At 39.1% G+C, this 24,836-nt stretch overlaps 1 protein-coding gene across 7 annotated transcripts in view; it reads right to left on the bottom strand.

Moving 5' to 3' along the window:
* The window catches only part of RALGAPA2 (Ral GTPase activating protein catalytic subunit alpha 2), a 322,744-nt gene that overhangs the window by 95,101 nt on the left and 202,807 nt on the right, over positions 1–24,836 (bottom strand). For 5 of the 7 annotated variants that reach the window (XM_015149541.3, XM_015149539.3, XM_015149540.3 and 2 more), the window contains 3 exon segments: positions 21,605–21,728; positions 19,476–19,631; positions 11,256–11,414 (listed from right to left, as the gene is read on the bottom strand). In XM_015149541.3, coding sequence (XP_015005027.1) covers positions 11,256–11,414; positions 19,476–19,631; positions 21,605–21,728 — 439 coding nt within the window. 7 annotated transcript variants of the gene reach the window in all.

The raw sequence follows: 24,836 nt of genomic DNA, 5'->3' as shown, positions 1-24,836 counted from the left end.
CGTCAGGGGTGTCCTGCATAAAGGTCAGAACAGACAACCTAAAATGCTCTCTTCACATCTGAGATTTAGGATTCAATTCCCCCTCTGGGAAATTCACAATTCCACAGGGATTATGAATTGAGAGGATGTGTTTGTACTTGTGCATTTATGCCTGAGATGTCAAAGTGGGTAACAGATAAATCTGCTAAGATATTGTACCAAAAGACAATAATTTTCCCATTGGGAAATACAATAGTAGTCACATTATTTACCAGAAACACCAAGGAGTCCATGCACTGAACATTTTATAAACATTTTATGAAAAGTAAACTGTGTTCAATCCTAAATGTCTTCTTGTGTGTTCTATGGTTCAGGGTGGGATGTGTGAAGGGGAAGGCCACGCACCATCCTCCAGAACACATAACTCCATGTAGCACCAGCAAAGCAGCACTCTCTAAGGAGAGGCTGCTCAGGAAATGGTTCACTGGGCTTGGGCTAGATTCTTGAAGGTGGGAAAAGACAGATTTATATTCTATTTTGCAGAGCCTGAGCCAGACACAGAAAGGGATTTCCAAATAGTGAGAAAGTCAATATGGGAACAGTATGGCATCTCCATGAATATATTTTACAGATGGTTCATCACTTATTTGGGCCTATAAGTGACTCTCTTTTGATGCCTTTAGAGTCAATGATTCTTAGTGATTAGAGACGAAAATAATATACATAATAGATATTTTTGGATTACAAGATTAAGACAAAATAACAAAAGAATCATAGACAAGGGGTTTAAAAGTCCAGGAACATTTCATTTTTGATGATGAGCTCAATGACTATGACCCCTAATTACTGGACCAGGTTCTGATCTCAGTGCTCAATGTACAGTATGTAATTCTCACAACAACCCCATGAGGCCAGCACTTTATGCCTACTTCATGGAGCAAGAGATGAAGGCTAGAGGGGCTAACTAATTTGCTATAGCTTAAGCTTGTGCAACCCATGGCCTATGGGCCACATGTGGCCCTGGATGACTTTGAATGTGGCCCAACACAAATTCATAACTTTCTTAAAACATTACGAGTTTTTGTTGTTTGCAATTTTTTAAGGTCATCAACTATTATTAGTGTTAGTGTATTTTATGTGTGGCCCAAGATAATTCTTTTACCAATGTGGCCCTTGGAAGGCAAAAGATTGGACACCCCTGCTCTAGTTCATCAAGTTCAGGATTTGGGCCAACTCCTCACTGTGGCCTTGCAGGTTCTGCTATGTAATGTCCCCTGTACCCCTGATGATTTTCCCTGCTCTGATGTTAGCTCCATCTGATATTAATATAGTTATTCCAGCTTTCTTTGATTAGTGGTAGCATGGTATATCTTTCTCCATTCCTTTACTTTTAAACTGTATCTTCATATTTAAAGTGGGTCTCTTGTAGACAACATAAATAGTTGGGTCTTGGCTTCTTTGGCACCCACTCTGACAGTCTCTTTTAATTGATATATTTAAGACCACTGACATGTATTTTATTCATTGTCCTTATTCTTTGTTTTTTTTTTTTTTTTTTTTGGTCTTCCACTCATTTGCTGCCTTGTCTAGTTTTAAGTGAGAATTGTGTATGAGTCAATTTTTCCCCTGTCTCAGCGTATTATATAAAAAATGTTTTATTGGTGGTTGCCCTGAGTTTGAAAATACATTTATAACTAACCCAAATCCACTTTCAAATAACACTATACTGCTTCACAGGTAGTGGAAGTTCCTTATAAGAGAGTATTCCCAATTCCTCCCTCCTATCCTTATAATATTGCTATCATTTATTACTTATCCATATGCTATAAGCATGAAATACTTGCTGCTATTATTATCTGGAACATAATTTTATCTGTTAGATCAATTAAGAATAAGAAAAGGGCTGAGTTAACAGCCTGGTTAACAGACTGACAGTGTGTCCCCAAAAAAGAATAAAAAAACAGATTTCATTTTACCTGTAGTTCTTCCTTCTCTAAAGCTTCTCCCTTCATTAGGTGGGTCCATCTTTATGACTTACATAATTTTCTTTCTTTCTTTCTTTCTTTCTTTACGACGAAGGAAAGGCAAGGCAGGTCTACTAATCACATATTCCCTCAACTTTTGTCTGACAAGGTCTTTCTCCTTCACTTTTGAAGAGTAATTTCTCTGGATACATAATTCTAGGTTAGTGTTTTGTTTTTTTTTCTTCAACACTTTAAACATATTATGCCACTCTCTTCCTGATTGCTCGCTTTCTGAAGAGAAGCCCTATTTATTACCCTTGCTCCTCTGCAGCCGCTGGTGCCAGCATAGGAGCCCTCTGGCTCCTTTCAAGATTTTCTCTTTGTTTTTGGTTTTCTGTGCTTTGTATGTGCCTAGGTGTAGACACTTTGATATTTATTCTGCTTAGTGTTCCTGGTGCTTCCTGGATCTGTCATTAATTTTGAAAAATTCTCAGCCATGACAATTTCCAAAATTTCTTCTCCTTTCTCTTCCTTGTATTCTCATTACATGTCGTTACATCTTCTATGATTGTCACACAGGTCTCGGAAGTTCTGTTCAGATGTTTTTCAACCTTTTCTCCCCTCTGCATTCCAGTTTCCCAGTTTCTACTGACACATCCTCAGGCTCACAATTCCTCTCCTTGGCCATGCCCAGTTTACTCATGAGCCCATCAAGCATTCTTTGTTTCTGTCACAGGGTTGTTGGTTTGTAGCATTTCATTTTAATTACTTCTTGGAGTGCCTATCTCTCTACTTACATTAGCCATCTCTTCTTGTATGCTGTCCACTTTTTCCATTAGTATCCTTAGCATATTAATCATAGTTATTTTAAATTGTCAACCTGATTAGTCTAAAATCTCTGCCATGTTTGAGTCTGGTTTTGATGCCTGCTCTGTCTCTTAGAATTGTTTATTTTGTCTTTTAGTATGCCTTGTATTTTTTGTTGAAAGCTGGATATGATGTATTGGGTAAAATGAACTGAAGTAATCAGGCCTCAAATGTGGGGTTTTATGGTTAATTGGCTAACAGGCCGTGCTTCTTGTTTTCTATAGCTGTACATGTCAGAGGTTAAAATTTCTTTGGATGACCTTGCTTTCACCGCCCATGTTATTTCTAGGCTTTTTTACATAACTTTTCTTGAATAAGATCTAGGATGTGCAGTTCTTTCAGCGGTACTCCCTGTTACTATACAAAAGCCCTCCTGACATAGTAGTTGGGTATGGAAAAGAGGAAGCATTCTATAGTCCTAGCATTACGTCTCAGTCTTGCAGTGAGCCTGTGCCCCTGGACTGTGACCTTCAAAAGTGCTTCTCAGTTTTGTTTTCTTGTCTCCTTCCAATCCCAACTTAGATGAGATAGGAAGACTAAAGTGAGTTCGTGTTAAGTGTTTCCCTTCCCCCAGGCCAGACAGGCTGTGTTAAAATAGTTTCTCTTGGCCGGGCGCGGTGGCTCAAGCCTGTAATCCCAGCACTTTGGGAGGCCGAGACGGGCGGATCACGAGGTCAGGAGATCGAGACCATCCTGGCTAACACGGTGAAACCCCGTCTCTACTAAAAAATACAAAAAAACTAGCCGGGCGAGGTGGCGGGCGCCTGTAGTCCCAGCTACTCGGGAGGCTGAGGCAGGAGAATGGCATAAACCCGGGAGGCGGAGCTTGCAGTGAGCTGAGATCCGGCCACTGCACTCCAGCCTGGGCGGCAGAGCGATACTCCGTCTCAAAAAAAAAAAAAAAAAAAAAAAAATAGTTTCTCTTGGCTGGGAACAGTGGCTCATGTCTGTAATCTCAGTACTTTTGGGAGGCCAAGGTGAGTGGATCACTTGAGTTCAGGAGTTTGAGACCAGCCTGGGCAACATGGTGAAATCCCATTTCTCCAAAAAAATACAAAACTTGGCTGGGTATGGTGGCATATGCCTTTAGTCCCAGCTACTCCGGAGGCTGAGGTGTGAGGATTGCTTGAGCCCCACAGGCAGAGGTTGCAGTGAGCTGAGATTGTGCCACTGCACTCTAGCCTGGGTGGCAGCCAGACTCGGTCTCAAAAAAAAAAAAAAAAAGTTTCTCTTGAGGGCAGACTTTGTTAAGAAGAACAACATACTTTGGGTATACAGTCATCCCTAGGTATATGAGGGGGACCGGTTCCAGAACCAATGCCCCACCCCTGTGCATGCCAAAATCCAAGCATACTTAATTCCTGCAATTGGCCCACAAATACCAAAAGTCAGCCCTCCATTTACATGGGTTTCGTTTCCCACAAATACTGTATATTTTCCACCTGAGTTTGGTTGAGAAAAAATCCATGTGTAAGAGGACCCACAGAGTTCAAACCCACGTTGCTGAAAGGTCAACTGTATTTCCAAATGGCTGCTTTCTCCCTTTTTCTGCCAAAGAGGGGATTTTCCTCCAGTTTTTACTGTGAGAACCTGGTAAGTATCCTCGAGGTAAAACTCACAAAAGTGTGAGGGATTACAAGCCAGCCCCACTTGACTCTATTTAACTCTCAGATTTGTCCACACTAAGCCTCCTGCAATGGGTGAATTATAATTTAAGTATTCCTATTGTGGTATTGGTTTCCCAGAGGTTTCTGCTACTGGGCTTCTGTTCTGATAAGCTGTGATTCTCTATATCTGCCTGATACAGTCTCTCTTGTCTCAACTGCTCCTGCTCAAGGCTGCTTCTAAACATCTACCCTTTGGTCAACCGGTCACCAGCCAGTCACTACTATGCCTGGAAACAAACATGCCCAAACCACTAAAACTTACCTTCACTGTGAGGATGGCAGTGATGACTACCAAGCTTCCTCCATGCTGACTGGAAACCAGACATCTCCCTATCTGAATTAAAGCAGCCTTCTTCCTGCCCATTCTATCACTCTGCTTTACTTTCTTTGAAACACCCATTCCTATAAAAGAGTCTCGGCTCAACCATTTATTTACTTATTTAGTGGCCATCTCCCTTACTAAAATTTAGATTCCAGGAGAGTGGGACCCCCAACCCTTGACACAGTATCTGGCATGAAGCAGCCTCAACGGATAGGTGTTGCTTGCTTGACTAAATGAAGCACTCCTGTTCCCAAGGGACTGATTGCTGGGCATTAACCAAATCTGTTGCCCCTTTCGACATTTCTAGAATAAGGCCTCTCGTGACCATCTGTCTTTTGCTTCATGGAGATGCATGAAAGGCCAGGGGAAGGGTGAAGGGAGTGGCCTTGGGGTCCTGAGTAACCTTCTTCCACTTCCACAGTTCTGTTTGGTGGGTTTGAGAAAAATGTTCCACAATTAAAACACAAAGATCTAAAAACTGCAAAGATTGGGCAAAACTATTTTGATATCATTATCTACAGCACAGAGGAAGCAGTCGGGCCTGTGAGAATTCAAATGGGAGCAAAGAAGGATGAGACTGTTAGTTCTACTAGCGATGACTAATAATGAGCTTTCCCTCTAAGATAGTACTGGTAGAAAACACAGGCATTTCAGTTCCAAAGAGGAAAATCAAGGACCTACTCATAGTCTAAGAGTAGGTACAAATAAGAAATAATAAGAAAGAATAACCCTTTCTTCCATCTATCTTTAGTAACACCACACTTCAAAGAGTTTATTTAAAAAATATTCTGCATAAAAAAATAAGTGTACTTCCTCTTATGGCTTATACTAAAAGCAGTCCAGTAACTGGCGAGGTGGAGTTGTAATGAAAGTAATAATGAAAAAAAAAAAAAAAAAAGGAAAAAACCCAACAACAACAAACTACTACGTTTCAAGTGTTGCACAGAAACTACTACTGTAAAGATAAATTCTCTGATTCTGGGGCAATGAGTGCTCTTTCCTTTTCACAGAAAAGTTCTATGTGTTCCAGACACCCATCCTCCTTGCTGGGCCGAGTGGCTGACACTGTGTGCACCTGTGTGCAGGAACCTAGGCAGTTGAATGCTGAGGGGTCTGGGGAGCCTGCTGTCTCTTGAGTCAAAAGGCCCTTCCTACTGAGTAGCTCAGAGGCAGAGAATGAGAGCTGCCTTGCTTTCTTACACTACCATTTGCCATTTGGTATGCATTTACACAGGCTGGCTCTCTGGCTGGCCAAAGGAGAGAAGATAAAGCAAATAAGAAGAAGATGTATATGCAAAGACCAACTTAAAAAAGGGGAAATAACGTCAACTTCTGAGGAAAATCAGTTGAGAAGAAATTCTCAAAAGCCAAATTGTTGTGAAAGATAAAACAGCGGCTAAGAGCTAATAATAGTCGGCTATAGATTTTCTTCCATCTGTATCAAGGCTTATTGTATAAATAAACGTTCTTTAGTATTCTTCAGCAACTGTTCGTGGGTGACTCAGTCTTTCAAAAACTGGACAAAAGGAATAATACAAATCCCTTGTATCTAGGGAATTCCTCTAATTAGAAGTGGCAATGAATTAGAGAAGAAATTTGATTTTAATTTAACATCTGCAAATGACAGATGCCTTTCCACATAGTTCTCAATGTCATTCCTTTACTAAAAATAATGCTAATAACAATAATAATAAATTATCCAAACAGAACATAACATAGTAATCCATTTAATAACCTATTTTAGTACATTCTGGTTGTTTGGTATTTTCAATGATCTTTTCTAAATAAATAATTCTTTGTGTATTCAAAGGTTAACAATTTATTTTCCCTGAGAAGTTCCCAGAGCATTTTAAAGGGCATGATTTAATCTTAAACAGGTTAGTTGGCTGTGATTGGGATAAATATTTAAGAAAACCTGCACATATAAAATGAAAAGAAAGAGATTTACATAACCATGTTGCAAAGTCAAACACTCTCCCTATAGCATGAGGTCACACTAGTAAGCTTAAAAGACTTCCTTTCAAACTCAGTGCCAATCCTAGGCTCCTCTCAGCCTCCCATGTGCAAATGCTCTTGTAAATTCTGGCACATCAGCCTTTTCCCAGCATTTCTGGGCACCTGCTCCAGGTACAGGTCCTGAGCTAGATGTCACCCTAAAGAGGGATGCATGAACACACACGAACACACGAATGAACACACACACACACACACCCCCACACCCACACCCACACACTCTCACTCACTCACAACAGCTGCTGAACCTTCAAGAGAGCCAGCGACTACTTCCATGAAGCTCTGGGGATAGTCAGGATTACTTAAGGAAAGGTACGGGCAGCTAGAAACAAAAGGATCAAAAAAAAAAAAAAAAAAAAAGGTATTTAGAATCCCTTTAAGGACTACAGAGAAGCCTTGATTCTCAACCAGTACTTCACAGCTGAGGAAGCTAAGGTTCAAAGAAATGGAAAGATCTGCCCAAGACACCTACCATCTTGCGGTAGGCTTAGAACCATAACTCTGGGGTCCCATCTCCTGTCTTACTACTTTCCCTCCTATGCTTTTCAGAAATCATTGAATCACTATCATTTTTTTCTCCATGCCCATGTGTACCAGGGCTGAGTAAGCAGAATTCAGAGGACTTTAGCATGTTTTCCATTTACAAAAGGGACATTCTGGTTGAGGTGAAGAGGAGGACACTTCACCAAAACTTCCTCTTGTCTCAACTGTTCCTGCTCAAGGCTGCTTCTCAACATCTACCCTCTGGTCAACCGGTCACCAGTCAGTCACTACTATGCCTGGAAACAAACATGCCCAAACCACTAAAACTTACCTTCGCAAATTTCTAAAGGCAAACATTTTGAACACCAGTGTTACTTTCCAGATACTGAAAGGGAGGGAAAGCAGCGTGGGTACTCACTGCAGTGTGGAGGCTCTATGAATCACTTTTCTGAAGAACAACTCGGGCATTTTAACAAACCCCTTGAATCACTCACTTTCTACTCTATATGCAAGTCTTTCCTTGACTGCTGACTTAGTAATAAAAGCTGGAAAAAACATAAGTCTAACAATAACACATTTCTTTTCTACGACCAAAGAACGATTGTCTCAATGTTTATGGAGATGGACTTATTTTGAAAGTAATTCAACAATGGAATGATGCTGCTAAGCACACTGATTTTTTTTTTTTTAATGAAAAAAAGAAGTTCAATCCAAAGCTCAAGAAGTGAACAGGCCCTCTCAGATGAGAGGGTTTTATGCGTTCACACAAGCACACCCACACTTCTTCAACATACCATTTCACAAATGCTGTGTATTATTAAGAGGAGGCGGATTCTGCCAGGCACATAATTTGTATATTTAAGGGAGGTGTATGGAATGAAAAAGCGAAATATGTTAAATTTCAAAGGACTTGGAAGCAATGCTGCCTGTAAGCTTGTATTACAAATAGCCCTACATTATTACATACGCTATTAATGAGGCCGAGTGAATGAAAGTACACTTTGAATATGCATGACTCTGTCCAATGAGCAAGACTTTTGTGTACTGATGAGGTTTTTTTTTTTCTCTCTCTCCCAAAAAAGGATTAAAATTATTCTTAGAGAAGCATGGCTGCCCAGAGAACAGTAAAATAAATGTACTTAGACCACAGAGTCATACTATACTCAGATGAAATATACAGGTGCTAGAAGAATGCCTTTGACTCTACCTACAATTTTGGAAACTTATGCATATCCTGTCCTTCAAAAGGAATATTCCTTAACTTCAAGCAGCTGCGTCATTACAATTTCTAAGAAAAAATTAATGATTTTGGTGGAGATCCCTAAAAGTAGGCAAGGTTAAATAAACCTTTTGAGTACAAAGCCTTCCCTTCCACAGTAAGGAACACTAGTTAAAAGGCTGGGGAATGGGTAAATTATTGCACCAAATGGCTGAGAATTAATCTCTGCTGACTAGCTGTAATCTAACGAGGCGTCTGTGTCCCAGGGAGCCCGCAGCATGTCCCTGGCGGTATGTGCAGTGTGTCGAGTCTGCGTGGCACCCTTTGTCCTCGCTCACAGGCGGCCTTTCCCCTCATTGTCCATAATATCCTCATGCATCTGGGACGCGTGGAATGCATTCATACTAACAGACTTACCATTGTTTTCTCTCAGAAGCTTTGTTGAGCAAAGACTGCATCACGGTTACTGATAATTATATTGCTTAATTAATCAAGACAAAAAAAATTTGCAAATCATTGCCTGGTTGCCAAGCAGGGAGATAAAAAATGACAACAATACAAGCTGAAGCAATATAACAAAAGTAACAGCTATCTGATCAGAAATTCTTATATAATGAAGCTATTAATGCTAAATCGGTTAATGTTAACATTGCTCCAGGTGTCTCTACTTAGATGCAAACAAAAAGGCTAACATTATGGATATAAAAGGCCAAATGTTGCCATGGATTCTGTAACCTGATAGAGAGGACAGCCTTTTCATTTGATTAGGGAATGCAATTTAAATACCAGGGACTGAAGCCAAACAAACAGACTTTCCCTCCGCAAGCCTCTTGCATTCACCCTGGGGTCAGTGGTTGGTGAACAAAAGGTCAGCCACACTTGCCCTGGAAATGTCTAGATTAATTTTATTACATTGTAATGGTTTGTACTTTAAATGTAAGGATAATACTAAATTTCCAGTTGGCCATTATTCTCTTCTTCCCTTTAGGCTTTTTGAATTAAAATATTAAGAAAGCGATTTGCTCAATTCATCTTGTTAGAATTTATAGCCAAATTCATAAAATATGCAAACATTTTATAAGAAAGTTTACAAGGTATGTTAATAATTATATTCATGCATTATCAATGTACTACCTTTTTAAAAAATCACTTTTGATTCTATAAAGTGAATTAAAATGCCTTGTATGTTTTTTATTTAAAAATAAAGGTGACATTAAATGACATTTTAGAGGCCCATGTTGAAAATGAGCTAATAAAGCCAATTAATCCATACTAAATATTAAAGAAACACGTTTCCTCTTTTTGCAAGCTACAAGACACTAAATTCACTGGTTCCCTTATATTAAAATTTTCAGTTTAATTCTTTAAACTAGTGTTCTTCATGGACAAATACAAATGTTAGCACTAAGAGACATTTTCATACACAAAACCGAAAACTTTACGCACATGGACATCAGAATAAAAAATGATGCAAATATTTAATATGAAGTGACTTTTGGCATCTGCGTTCCCTGAATAGAAAAGAGGGTTCCCTTTATGTCAGGCTTTGCAACAGCCAGAATGGGACTTTTATGAATTCAGGAGTTGACCCACACTGCATCTACTCTGAGAATAATAAGCATGTTAAACCTGGAATTCATTAAGTATTCTCTCTCCATAGTAGTCATAACAAACAACACAACAACAACAATAATAATAAGAAGAATAATAGTTAACACTTAAGTAGCTTTTACTCTGGACCATGCACTGTTTGAACCATTTTCTACTTATTAGTTCATTTAATCCTCACAACTTTAACCCTTTAGATTAGGTCATAAATCCTAATATGAACAATAAATCTGTTGTCTATTATTTCAAAGCTTTAAAAGAGAGTTTTCAGAAGCGTAACTTTCAGCTCCTTCAGGAGAACAACTTGAAATGAAAATGAAGATTATACTTACTATCAAGCTGAAAAACACAAAGTCATTCCTCTTGAGAGATGGCTTAATATGCTAATGTTTAAGAACTTTAAAAACACCCTTCTATTAGTAATTCTAAAACAAAAACAAGTTGCTATATAAAGCATGGCTAAAATACCACTAAAGGTATGACAAGGATCGAAACTGCAGCCAATTTAGTACACAGCACACAGATCATTGGATTGTTCCAGCTCTTCCCATGATCAATACCAATTGACATGGCTGAACTGATTCTGCAGCAAGGTGCTCCAATTGTTGAAACTCATCACATGGGCCATGCTCTAGAGGCCCAGCCTCTTCGTGGACATGACTGCAATCCTGCAGGACTGACCCCATTAGCACAGTCAGAGGTTTGGCAAGTGCCTGTACACCAGGCAAGCTTGGATTCCATACCCACGGTTCTCCACAAAATGCTAGATGTGATATGGGGTTCCTTCAACTCTTATTATTAATCAACATACCCAAAATTTCAAGTTACAATTTTTCAAAAGTACAAAATTTAGAAAACTTAAAACATTTACAAAATAATAAATTTGACATTATAATTTCCAAAGAGGTATAGTAATACAATAACAAAACGTTGTGCTCATGATGAAAAATTCTTTGAAAATCCCAATTCATATTTAATTCCTATAAAGCATGCATAATTCAGATACATGTAAGACATTCAACAACAGGATGAGAGTCCCTTTTAACATATTTGTATCATTGATTTTCAATGACAGTGAATCACACGGCAAATGCTGTATGAGTCAGTACAACAATGCAATAAAAACGACGTACCTCAGGTTTCTTCGTTATCGCGATGAAGAACATGTGATTCTTCATTGGGTAAATAATGATTGAAACATCTCCAAAGGCGGTTGGGATAATACCCCTGCGGTAGTCTCTGGAGTGTTCAGACCAGACAATATGGACCTCGTCATTCCCCAAGTGACGAAGCTGCAAAAGCAAATTGGCTCTTTATTAATCAGGGTGATAACAGCAGTTTATGAGGGGTCATGGCTTACAAATTGAATTATAAAACTCAAAGGCCAAAAAAAGTTCACTATCAAAAAAGACCTCACCACTGATGTTCTTCTGTGAGGATTTTACAAAGCACAAGTACATAAAAACACAGCCTATCTTCTTAGTGCGTTGGTACTAAGATAAGGCATGCAAGCTTCGCAGGCACATTACAGCTGGATGGGGCTGAGGTCTTTGTAAGAATTTATTTTCCAATGCAGAATTTACTCCTGCATCAGAGTCCTATGCTTTGTACTGCTGAATATGTTTCTAAACAATTAACAGCATGCGTCTTTTATTCCACATTGCAGTTGTGCTTTATGAGACTCTCAATTCAATGGTTACTATGAACATAAGAATATGAACATAAGAGAACATAAGCCATTACAACACAATTGTTATCAAATGTATAAGAAACTAGATTTGTGACAAACCTTTAAGAAAAAGATGTATAAAATTACCTTTGCTTAGGAAATGAATAACTGTTGCTTAAGTCTGATAAGAATACCCCTACCTAGCATTTAAAGAGTGCTTACTGTATAGAAGGCATGTTCACACATATTGTCTCATTTAATCTTCCCATTAACTCTCTGAGGTAGATGACATCATCTTCATCTTATCGTACAAAAAAGAAATGGGCGCTCAGGAAGGTGCAGGCACACCTACCCGAGGCTGCATGAGCAGCAGTGACAGAGCGGGCCCGGGACATGCACTGGGGCTTCCAATTCCGGGTCATTTTCACTGTTTCAAAGCTACCTAAGCCTGCACCCAAAGTTACTTTACTGTCATTGCTTAGCAGTGTAGCCCACTTGTTTTATCATCTTATACACAAAGAGTCTGCAAAGAACAAAAGCAAATCACAGACTCCTGGCCTCTTTGAGGAGGCCTTACTAGAAAGATCTCCAAAACAAGACCTCTTGAGAGTTCTTTCAGGCCCAGGCTTTGTCAGGTGTAAGAACACCCTTAATCAATCTCCTGCACGATGACTGTACCATCTCAAGCTGGAGAAAGCTGCACACGAAATCATTTAAGTGACAAAGAATCAAAGTGTGACTAAAATAAACTAGATTATAAAGATTAAAATGTTGGCCAAAATTGAAGTTCTGAAACCACAAAGGCTGGTAAGGTCCTCTGACATCTTCTGGGAATTTGAGATTCTCGTTCTCTCACATGGAACTGCAGAAGGATGCTCCCCAGCACCACGAACAAGTATTTCTTGCTTCCTTATCTAACAGATGAACATTAAAAATGACTAAATTCAGAAGCAGTTTAATAAAATAGAGATGTGTCAAATCTAACATTTTTAGTTTTATCTTAAAGTATTTTTTAAAAAGATGTTCTGGAATACTATGTATTTAAAACGTGTTAGCATAAATACAATTTTCTTTAGACTATTGGACCACAAAAAGAAAATCTCAGGTGACCCCAACATAGCCTCTTTTCTATTTATAAGGCTACAAAAGGAAGCTCATTTGCTCCAATGCCTGTTTACTCTTCACTCTCATAGTTCTGGGAATGACTGTACGGCCAATTATTTAAAAAGTGACCTGTGCCTATACCATTGTACCTATACTGAGGGGTGCACGATTCAACTGTGTTTGAATGTGGGCTCTGAGACAAATGCAACTGCGGGTGCTGAGCACAAGTCATGATGGTCCAGAACAATTTAATGGTATCTATGACTTTCTAATGGCAAAATTACCCAGTACATCATTTTTTTCCTTCCCCCTTCCCATATAAAGGTAAAAGAATAGCAGGCAAAAGGTGTAGCCAACCCCTTACATAGTTTTAAACAAAATACAACACCGGGCCTCCTAGTAGTGCTGAACAGCTCTTTCTATTTCTCCATTCCTATATTTGCTACAGCTTTTCTTTTCTTTTTAATAAAACATGCAAAGACATTACAATACACTCCTAAAATTCGGTCCTTTTGAAGTAAAAACATGGTAGCCAGCATCATCAAGAACCTAATATAGGTATGTTCTCAGGGAAATATGAATAGTATCTAACTGGAACTGTAAGGGGAATTAAGACCTGCAGAAGGCAATTGTGAGAACTGGGGCTATCCCAGAGTTCACACTTACGGCCCTCACCCTGCAAAGACAGCCAGCTTCAGAGTGGCTCTGGGTCCCTTGGTATAATGCTTGCACAAATGTCTGAATGGAAACTGCGGGGGCTGAGCACAAGTCATGATGGTCCAGAACAATTTAATGGTATCTATGACTTTCTAATGGCTAAATTACTAAACACCCCTCAAACGTGCTGCCACCACCCGATGTGGGTGCTCTAGTATCTGTGACAGCTCCTTTTGATCCACAAGTATTAGCTGCAAAACATTAACTGTGAGGTAATACCATGATTATTGAAATTTTGTAGTTACTTTTCCATTTTAAATTGGGTTACTCAATTACATAACCTAAGTATCTCTTAATTTTACTTGCATCTGTATTCTCAGAACTACTGCAAGGGAGGGTAGTTTCACACTAATAGACCCATCCTCCCAGTGTGGCAATTCTGTCACTAAGGAAAAGCTATTTTTGTGTGGTAATGATATGATATATTCATCATCTCAAAGCTGCTTTCAGTGACATGTGACTCAGACTTCTGGATACGTCACAGTTTAATTAGCTAAATCACAAAACTAAAAGCTAAGGCCATGGGAACAACTGGCTGATAAATCTGGAGTAAAGGGCAAAAATATGGCTTCTGTTGCCTATAAGAAAACAGGTAGGTAAAATAAATAAAATTCATCTGGGCAAATTGTCAACCACATCAGAACATACAGAATACTCTGGACACCTCAAAGTGTTGCCCAATTTAAAGAAGAGTCCATCATAGAGACCTAATTTTGTGAATATTAAAGAACTGTGATTAGAGGCCCTCAAATTAGAAACCCACCAGTGAGTTCAGTGAGTGCATACAAGTCAAGTTGATCTGGTTCCTATGTAACTGGAGAAGAATGATGAGTCTCCTGGAATGGAGCCGGTGTTTATGTTAGCTACTCCTTCAACTGCACAAGCTCCAGAATGCCTGGAGACTCATCAGGCTCAGAACAAATGCTCAGATTTTAAGTCTTAAGAAATCAATCCCGGCTCCACAACTTTTCATCCTAACAGAGTTTTAAAGTCCCTTTGCCTAAGCCATTCTGTCTGTTGCTGCTGCCAGGCTGCACGCCACTGGTGACACTGGTCATGGTACACACCTAATAGGCTGACCTCCTTTCTCGACTAATTGCATTACATCGCCAGCTGGCTCCAGAAGGAGTCGTCTGTTTGATTGAAGAATTCCTGCTCCTCAGTGGGCCCGGCTGCTACTTTTACTAAGTAACAGTCAGGCCTGACATCCCCATTGTTCAGCTGACAGTGTGCCCATCCTAAAATCTAAGTTTTATTTGTAAATTAACCAAGAAACTTCCTGCCAGAACAGCGCTGCCTGGAGACTGATAATGTGGGCCTTTCATCCCTTTTCACTCGTACTGTATCACTGCCAATTTGTTTTTTATGTGGCTGGCCAGCCTGAGGCTATAAAAGCCTTGTAAGACATAAGTGCAATTATAGTCCTGGAGTCAAATGAATTGGACAAATCCAATAGCACAGCTCTGTCCCCACTCTGCAAACCCCTACAGCAGTTAGATTAGCTGTGAAAAATCTAATCTAGCTAGAGCTAACAAATTTCTGCAGTGAAGGATCAAGAGTTCAGTATGGGGTTGCAACCGGATTGCAGAATTGAAAAAGTCCCCCCGTGATGGGGGCAGAAGAGAGCATGAATCACTTTAGAATTTTGTAGCTCATTTTTAAGCTGTTAGGGACAATTTAGTTAGAATAAGACAAGGAACTATGGGCTGCTGTTACTGTGACTGATTTTTAGTCTAGCTGTGAGACATCTGATAAAGAGAGTTTATCACTAATGATGCTAAATCTTAGAGCTGCAAAAGGTTCAGCTGAATTTTGATTATTACAGTAGGGAATCTTTCAACCAGGCCAAGTCTTGGAACATTATTTACAGCCTGGCATTTTAACAAGAAAACATGTCTTTTCTCAAAAAAGAAAAAACAGTCCTACTTTACTTAAGAAATAATTTTAAAAAATATTTTATATTTTAAAAATTATATCTTTTAACAAAATAATTCTCAGTCATAAGAAAAGTATAGAATATGGTGACACATTTGTAAAGCAGAAATAATTTACAATGTACTGCAAATAAAAAAGATGTGTTAGCCCAGCTTAGGATCCTGGTAAGCTACACTAGAGTCTGAGATCCTGGTGAACTCTTGGAGGGCAGAGTTCCCATTGCTGAGAGCTCTACAGCCAGGGGCAGCCATCAAAACCCAACACTGAGACAGCTCCTCCAAGACCTGTGGGAACCAGCACGTGGTCAGCGCTTCTGACTGTAGTACTGCCACCCCCAGGAGGTCATTATAGCATGCTGGGGCAGGAGAGGGAAAGGCTGCTGAGTTTTTGAATGCACACTGTGCTTTGTACCTCTGAGACACTTGATCGCTGTGAAAGTCGTCTGTAATTGGGCTATGACTCGAGTTCTGATGTTTCACATGCACTGTTGCCCATCATATAGAGGCACACCTCAGAGACATTATACGCTTGGTTCCAGACATATCTGCAATAGGTTTTTTAGATATTGCAAATATTGCAATAAAGCAAATCACACAAATTTTTGTGTGCACTGGGAAAGTAGTATGCCTAAAACTTATGTTTACTATAGTCTATTAAATACGCAATAGCATTATTTCTTAACATACATATATTAATAAAAAAATTCTATTGCTAAAAGATGCTAATGATTATCTGAGCCTTCAGTGAGTTGTAGTCTTTTTTTGATGGTACAGGGTTTTCCCTTGATGTTGTTGGCTGCTGATTGATCAGGGTGGTGGTTGCTAAAGGCTGGGGTGGCTGTGGCAATTTCTTAAAATAAGATAATGAAATTGCTACATTGATTGACTCTTCCTTTCATGAAAGATTTCCTGTAGCATGTGATGGTATCTGACAGCATTTTGCCCACAGCAGAACTTCTTTTGAAATTGGAGTAATACTCTTCAAACCCTGTCACTGCTTTACTAATTAAATTTATGGAATATTCTAAATCCTTTGTTGTCATTTCAACAATGTTCATAGCATCGTCACTGAGAACAGATTCCTTCTCAAGAAACCCACTTTCTTTGCTTATCCATAAGAAGCAACTCGTCATCCAGTCAAATTTTATCATGACATTGCAGTAATTCAGCTACATCTTCAGTCTCCACTTCTAATTCTCTTGCTCTTTCTGCTACATGTGCAGTGACTTCCTTCATTGAAGTCTTGAATCTTTTAAAGTCATCCATGAGGGTGGGACTCTACTTTATCCAAACTCCTGTGAATGTTGATATCTTGATCTGTTCCCATGAATCATGAATGTTTCTAATGGCATCTAGAATGGTGAATCCTTTCCAGAAGGTTTTCAATGTTCTTTGCTAGATCCATCAGAGAAATCACTACCTATGGCAGCCATAGCCTTATGAAAGTTCTTAAATAGTAAGACTTGAAAGTTGAAATTACTCCTTGATCTGTGGGTTGCAGAATATGGATATTTTGTTAGCAGGCATGAAAAACAACATTACGCCTCCTTCAGAGCTCTTGGGTGATGAGGTACATTGTCAATGAGCAGTAATACTCTGAAATCTCTTATTCTGAGTAGTAGGTCTCAACAGTGGGCTTCAAATCTTCAGTAAACCATGCTCTAAACAGACGTTTTGTTGTTCCATTTACAGAGCACAGGTAGAGTAGATTCAGCATAATGTTTAAGGGTCCTAGAATTTGGGGAATGGTAAATGAGCACTGGCTTCAACTTAAAGTCACCAGCTGCATTAGCCCTAATGAGAGACTCAGTCTGTTCCTTTGAAGCTTTGAAACCAAGCATTAACTTTTCCTCTCTAGTTATGAAAGTGCTAGACAGCACCTTCTTCCAATAGAAGGCTGTTTTTACTATGCTGAATATCTGTTGTTTAGTGCAGCCACCTCCATCAGAGATCTTAGTTAGATCTTCTGGATAAGCTGCAGCTTCTCCATGAGCACTTGCTCCTGCACCTTGCACTTTCATTTTATGGAGACAGCTTCTTTCCTCAAACTTCATGAACCAACCTTGACAAGCTTCAAACTTTTCTTCTGCAGCTTCCTCGTCTCTCTCAGCCTTCATAAAATTGAACAGTGTAGGGTCTTGCTCTGGATTAGGTTCTGGCTTAAGGGAATGTTATGGCTGGTTTGATCTGTTCAGGCCACTAAAACTTTCTCCGTATCAGTAACAAGCTATTTCATTTCCTTATTATTCATGTGTTCACTGGAGTAGCACTTTTAATTTCCTTCAAAAACTTTTCCTTTATGTTCAAAACTTGGGTAAATGTTTAAAGAGGTCTAGCTTTTGGCCTATCTCAGCTTTCAACATGTCTTCTAATCGTTCCTAGCTTTTGATTTCTAGTGAGAGACATCCAATTTTTCCTTTCACTTGAATACTTTGAGGCCACACGGGGTTATTAAACGGCCGGTGGGTGAAGCAGTCAGAACACACCCAACATGTATCAATTAAGTTTGCCATCTTATATGGGCAGTTTGTGGTGTCCCAAAATAATTACGATAGCAACATCAAAGATCACTGATTACAGACCACCATATGAGATGATGATGATAATAATAATAATAATAATAAAGTTAGAAACACTGTGAATATTACAAAATGAGACAGAGACACAAATGAGCACCTGCTGTTGGAAAAATGGTGCCGATAGACTTGTTTAAGGGTTGCCACAAATATCTAATTTGTAAAAAATGTAATACCTGTGAAGCGCAATAAAGTGCTGCACAACGAAACAAGGTATGCCTGTACGTAGTCCAGACATCTGTGGTTGCAGTGGTGAAAAAGCAAAACCGTGCAATAAAGAAATAAAGCAGGTACAGTGAGGCCAATCTGCCAATATAAAGCACCTGGCTAATGGGGCAGGGGAAAAAAAGAATCAATTAGACCAACGGGCAATAATGAGGGATGATGGTCAGAGACATCGTCCCAGGCACCGTGCTAAGCAATTTCATAATTTCATAGGAATTACCTCATTTACTTCACTCAATAACCCTGTAACATAGGCTGTGTTTTTTATCTCACTTAATAGATGAAAAACTGAGGCACAGGCTGATGAAATAACTGAATATACACCTGATCCTTGTTGCGCCTGTCACCGGGGTCTGGCTATAACCACCACAGTAGACTCCCCAATGGCCAGCCTTAGTCAGCACGTGAGGTGCTGCCCTCAGTCCCTTGCATTTATGTGGTAGGGAGAGAGAAAGGTGGGAATTCTAGGTTCCCCACCTGCTAGCAGGCCAAGTGAGTGCAAATCACAGTTGCTCTGAGACGTTCTCCTCATCTGGAAGCTTACAGAAGCAGATCTGATTAGAGGCTTCCTTCCTTGAGTCAAATGCCTTTTCTTTTAAGGCGCTCCTCACTTTTAACACAGGGTCGCCCGAGGCAAACATCCTGCAGGTTGGAAGGTAAAGGCCAAGTTCCCTGGGGGAGGTTCCTCAGGGGTGGATAAGGTTTCCTTTGAATTCTAAGGAAAACTGGCCACAGAGCAAGTTGAAGAATAAAAGGTAAGGGGCAACAGTGGGGCTGCTGGGCAGCTGCGCACCTGCACTTAAGTTGACAGATGCTGCCAAATCGCTCTGTAGCAAGCCTCGGAGGGGCCTGCTTTCCCAGAGCCCCACCAGTACAGGGTTATCATACTTTGTAACCTTTGACAATCTGTGAGATCAAAAATGTCATTTTCCATCAGGTAATATTCACCGGAGGGAAGATCCAAAAGTAACATTTAAGACCCTTTCTTTTCCTAAACCTTAATCTCAGAGTCGTAGAGTTCAGAGGAAACCATCTCAGTATGCGTTCTACCTTTGTATTTGTCTGTCCTAGGAGAACCTCACCAACAAACCAGGGCAGCTAAGAATGGTGCCCGAGGAGACGCCTTACCTTTTTGGTGAGGGAATCATCTGAGTCTGATGGCATTCGAGTGGAAACGTGGAAAATCACTTCCACAGTCGAGGTAGCATAGTAAGGGGCTGTCTGCCCGGTGCTGCCATTGCGCTGAAGGCCACCCATGAACCCACAGTGGGTGGAGAGATCCACCTGACAAAGGTCACAAAGAAGAAAGAGTGAGGATCAACAATGAGCTGTTCTTTCACTAAGCAGGACTGTGAATTCACAAAAACATAAATTATTTTCATTTTTATATCTTTCTTTCTGATTACAAACAAATGTAATACAAAGTTAGACCAGATTAAGATGTTAAAGAAATAAAAAAAAGTGCTCTATAATCATATCAACTGAATAAAACCACTATCAAACTTTTGTTATATAATCTCTAACTTTTTTCCCACCTGTATGTATAAATGTATGTGTGTATATATATATGTGTGTGTGTGTGTGTGTGTGTGTATACATAGGTTCCCTATTGATGGAATTTGGGGGTTTCTGCTTTTTTAAATCAGAAAGCACACTCAAAGGAGTGTTCTTCTAAGACACTGGGTCAAAAGGTACCAATATTAAAAATATTCAGCAAACTTTGCTAAACTGCCTTTCAAAAGGGTTGAACAACCACTTTACACCACTGCTGAAAGTTTATGAGTCATAATTCATTTTAAAGTTACGGCATGAGTGTTCACTTCTTAGTGTCTTTATCCAAAATGTTTAACTTGTCATAGACTAGTATTCTTTCAGTAAAATACCTATTCTAAAACATATGAAAAAAGAAATAGAAGAATCTCCTCTGTGCCAAATACAGTAAACATATACTCTTAAAACTCTAACTGATAATGTATGACTTAAAAATATATTAAATAACTATATTCTATGACAAATTAGAAGTAGCCTTACTTGTAAGAACAATGATTTACTGGAAGTGCAGCAACTGTTAGACTCAAACCTACTTGCCTTAGTAAGGATGTTGTTTTGATTCTCATGTACTCTTACCCTGTCCCCATCCCTACCTCAGTCCCCTTGCTAGCACTGAGCTCTCAAAGGCACCCAGAAAGTTTTTCACAGCACAGGTACTCAAGAAACTAATAAAAAATAAGGCAATTGGCCGGATGCGGTGGCTCACGCCTGTAATCCCAGCACTTTAGGAGGCTAAGGCAGGTGAACCACCAGGTTAAGAGATCAAGACCATCATGGCCAACACGGTGAAACCCCGTCTCTACTAAAAATACAAAAAAATTAACTGGGCGTGGTGGTGCGTGCCTGTAGTCTCAGCTAGTTGGGAGGCTGAGGCAGGAGAAGAGCTTGAACCTGGGAGGTGGAGGTTGCAGTGAGCCGAGATCATGCGACTGCACTCCAGCCCAGGTGACAGAGCAAGACTCCGTCTCAAAAAAAAATAAAAAAGAAAAAAGAAAAAAGAAAAAAAGAAAAAAAAAAGAAAAAAAATAAGTAAATTATTTTAGATATGTTGATTTCCATTGTAACTACTCCTAATTCTTTCAGATTCTAGGAATTTTTTGTTTAGGTTTATGTTTTGGGGGGAAAGGGGTGTGTGTGTGTGTGTGTGTGTGTGTGTGTGTATAAATGTATATATGTCTGTATGTCAGAGTACCATTTAATAAAGAAAAAAATAAACTTTTCCAACATCAATCATCCTGAGATCTACCTTAGGGAAATAGGTTGATAGCTAAACCATCATGGCTATTATATTATATTTTCATTGCAACTTTTGACTTCATCCAACTCTTTCTTCATCTTTTCACCCATCAAGTCATTGACTTCTTCTTCAATCTCCATACTGTGGCCAAAGCCATTGCTTCTCTGCCCACATTTGTCTTCTCTTACTACAAACTGTCTATGGCTGGGAGAGCCCATCTGACTATTCAGTTCTGATAAAAAGCAAATGAAAAAATATTAAGAGGAAAGTTAAAGGAAAACAAAAGTTCATATATTAAATACTGACAAGCAACTAATAGATGTCAAATCCAATAAATTCTTCAATTCCAGAACTCTACCTATGCTATATTTGAATGCAAAAGCACATGTAAAAACTTATACAATGTCTACTTTGGACACATCTTTAAATAGTGCTGGTCAATAAACACCTACTGAATGAAATGCATTACCTCCCATCCAAGTCCAGCAACAAAGTCTTCATATGCTTGGCTTCCTCTTTCGTTAGAGAGGATTGAACACTTGTCTTCTTGACCTTCAGCAATGTAAAACACTGCGATTTTGTGTGTCTCACGGCTATAAATTTTTAAATTTAAAGGAGTTAGAATTCTTACATGTAAAATTTTACCTCACTACTATTAATACAACCAGCATGACTTCTACCACTGAGCTTACATTTACTGAGAACCTGCTAGGGGTCAGTCAGTGTTCTGAGATGGTCTGACACATGGTCTCATTTATTCTTCACAAACGTGCTAAAGAGATGAGTATTATTATCACCTCCCTAGCAGAGGTGGTTGAAAGGAGGCACAGAAAGTGAAACAAAAAGCACACCCAGCAAGCAGGGGATGGAAACTGCAGCAAGGCCATCTGTTTCCTGAGATCATACCCTCAGATACAAGATACACTGACCAGCAGGTTGGGGCACAACATTTGGTAAGTTCTCTGTTTTTGGTAAAAAATAATCTTTTAAAGTATTCCAAATAGATATAAATTGTGAATAGATCTATGTGACTGTCCGTATTTAACTCACACTTTAGGCTACTGGGTGGTTCTGTGATTGGAACTATAAAATATGCCACGATTTTATGAGAAAAAGAATATCTTTCCAAGCAGAACACACTTAGGTATTTTCTTCATGAAGGGGTTACTAACCCCTGGGCTCTGACTATTCTGAGGGTGCCTGACAAGGTGGACAGCTAGTCAGGGGAACCCCTTTTAGCCAAAACCCTCCATCTGCTTGTTCCAAGATAGATCTGGGATACTCTGGTATTAAATCAAGCAAAAGTGATGTGCACTTTGAAAAAAGAAGCCCTGCCATTTTCTCTTTTGCACATCTAGCATACTGCTTTGTATACAGTAGGTGTTCAGTTAAATCTCTGTTACTGACCAGATATATAGGTGATACATTTGAATGCATTAATAATAAATTTCTACAAATTATACCCTGGAGTAAAGCGACAAAATACCTGGGGCTGTACCAAGCATTTGGTGATAGTTTAGAGATGAAAACACTGTTCTTATTCAAACGGAGTTTTAATTATGAATCATTCATTCCCTAGCCCAATCATCCAAGAGTTTTGGTTTTTTAAAGTTTCGATGTCCACTTCCAGAGCGGTTCCACCTTTCTCCTTTTTTTATACTACATTCTGATAAATCTCATAGGAATAACTATAAAGTTCTTAAATACAGAAATATTTTTTTCTGTCAAATTGTTTAATATTTCAACATTGTAATTTGATTAGATATCATATTGGTGGAACTGAGCTCCATATTTTAACAAATTCTCTAAGATTTCCTTCTGTGTGCATTATTTCTCTACTTAATAATCATAACTAATTAACTCTCAATTAAAAAGTTACACAAATAACTGGAGGAAGAGAGTTCTCTCCTTTTACTAAGATAGCTTATTCACTTCCCCCATAGGTTATATGTAATAAACATATTTGGAAGAAGAATTAGAAAATACAGAAAGAAAAGAGAAGAATAAAAATCACTAGCAATTTCAACAGATAAGCAAAGAACACAGCCGTTACACCATTTTAGGATACACTTTTGCATGCACATATGAGAAGTTACTACATTCTGCTTTACAACAGATTTTTTCACTTACAATATCTGTGAACACTTTTTTTATTGTGGTAAAATATACATATCATAAAATTCACCATTTCAACCATTTTTTAGTGTGAAGACTTTTATATCATGTGCTTCTACAACAGAGGTTTAATGATTGTAACAACATTCCATTATATTAATATGTCATAGCCCAAATCCTCATTTAGGTTGCTTCTATTTTAAAAGACACTTTCACGTAATCTTTAATACATCTTAAAGATAATCTTTAATGTTTTTAATCTTTTCACAATATCTTTTTTTTTAGACAGTCTCACTTCATCACCTAGGCTGGAGTGCAGTGGCGTGATCTCAGCTCACTGCAACCTCCGCCTCCTGTGTTCACGTGATTCTTGTGCCTCAGCCGTCCCAGTAGTTGGGACTACAGGTGCGTGCCATCACACAACCACCACACCTGGCTAATTTTTTATTATTATTTTTAGTAGAGACAGGGTTTCACCATGTTGGCCAGGCTGGTCTTGAACTCCTGATCTCAGGTGATCCACCCACCTTGGCCTCCCAAAGTGCTGGCTTTATAGGCTTGAGCAACATGCCCAGCCCCAATATCTTTAATATGTCCTTAAAATAAATTTAGAAAGCTTGTCCTCATGCAGCAGGAAGCCCTGAAAGTGCCACACCATTCACTGCCCTGAGCAACAGGCAGGGGACACCAATGGCGTAGAATCTGACTAGCCTATTCCAAGTGCTATAAAAATTTGGGCACTTGGATAATAACAGAAACATAACCTAAGACCTAAAAGACTGCCTCTTTCAACAAAGGTGGAGAAGTATAGTTATTCAATTTCTATCTGCAGGTCTCTCTACATATGTAAAAAATCCTCAGCATTTAATTTTTCTTTGTTTTATAGACTTCACATACATAAAAACAACCTCAGGTTTATCTACAATGTTTCAGTTTATTCTCCTTAAAAATCTAAGCTTTTTCCATTGCAGCTGTTCCTAAGTCCTTGAGCCCTCATTAACTCAATGTGGGAGCACAAGAGAGCTAAGCCTGAATGATGGGGCTGACCAATGTGAGTGTGAGGAAAGATGACCTTTAGTTGTAAACATTCATCAAATTTCACGTTCTCCAAAATGTTAGTACACAGAGAGCCTGCTAGGATGCAGAAGCTGTGTCTGGCCTTATTAGAACCATGCTTTTGAAATGGTAATTAGCAACATCAACAGCACTTCACATCCATAAGAAGTACACCAATGTATGAAGGAGCAGGTAATTCAGAAACACACATACATGAAATTAACAATCTCCCCTTCCTCATTAGAATGCACTGTTCTTTCTTATTAGGAATAGACCAGAATAGCTCAGTTTCCTTGTGCTGTCACATGAAAAAGCCAAAGGAAAGCATGATTTTAACATCCACCTCCCCATGTAGTGGCAAGAAGGAATTTATATCTAAAAGGGAAGCCCACTGTGATTTGTATGTACATTCATCAAAGCATTGACAATCTAGACCATAGCTGCAAGATAGCCTCAACTTTTCCAAAGAACATGTTAAGAAGGAACTATGCATCAAGAGCAGTGAGATAAATTGATAACAGAATTAAACA

The sequence above is a fragment of the Macaca mulatta genome, chromosome 10, assembly GCF_049350105.2.
Source record: "Macaca mulatta isolate MMU2019108-1 chromosome 10, T2T-MMU8v2.0, whole genome shotgun sequence".
Lineage (NCBI taxonomy): Eukaryota > Metazoa > Chordata > Mammalia > Primates > Cercopithecidae > Macaca > Macaca mulatta.
This window is presented reverse-complemented; position numbering and strand designations above follow the sequence as displayed.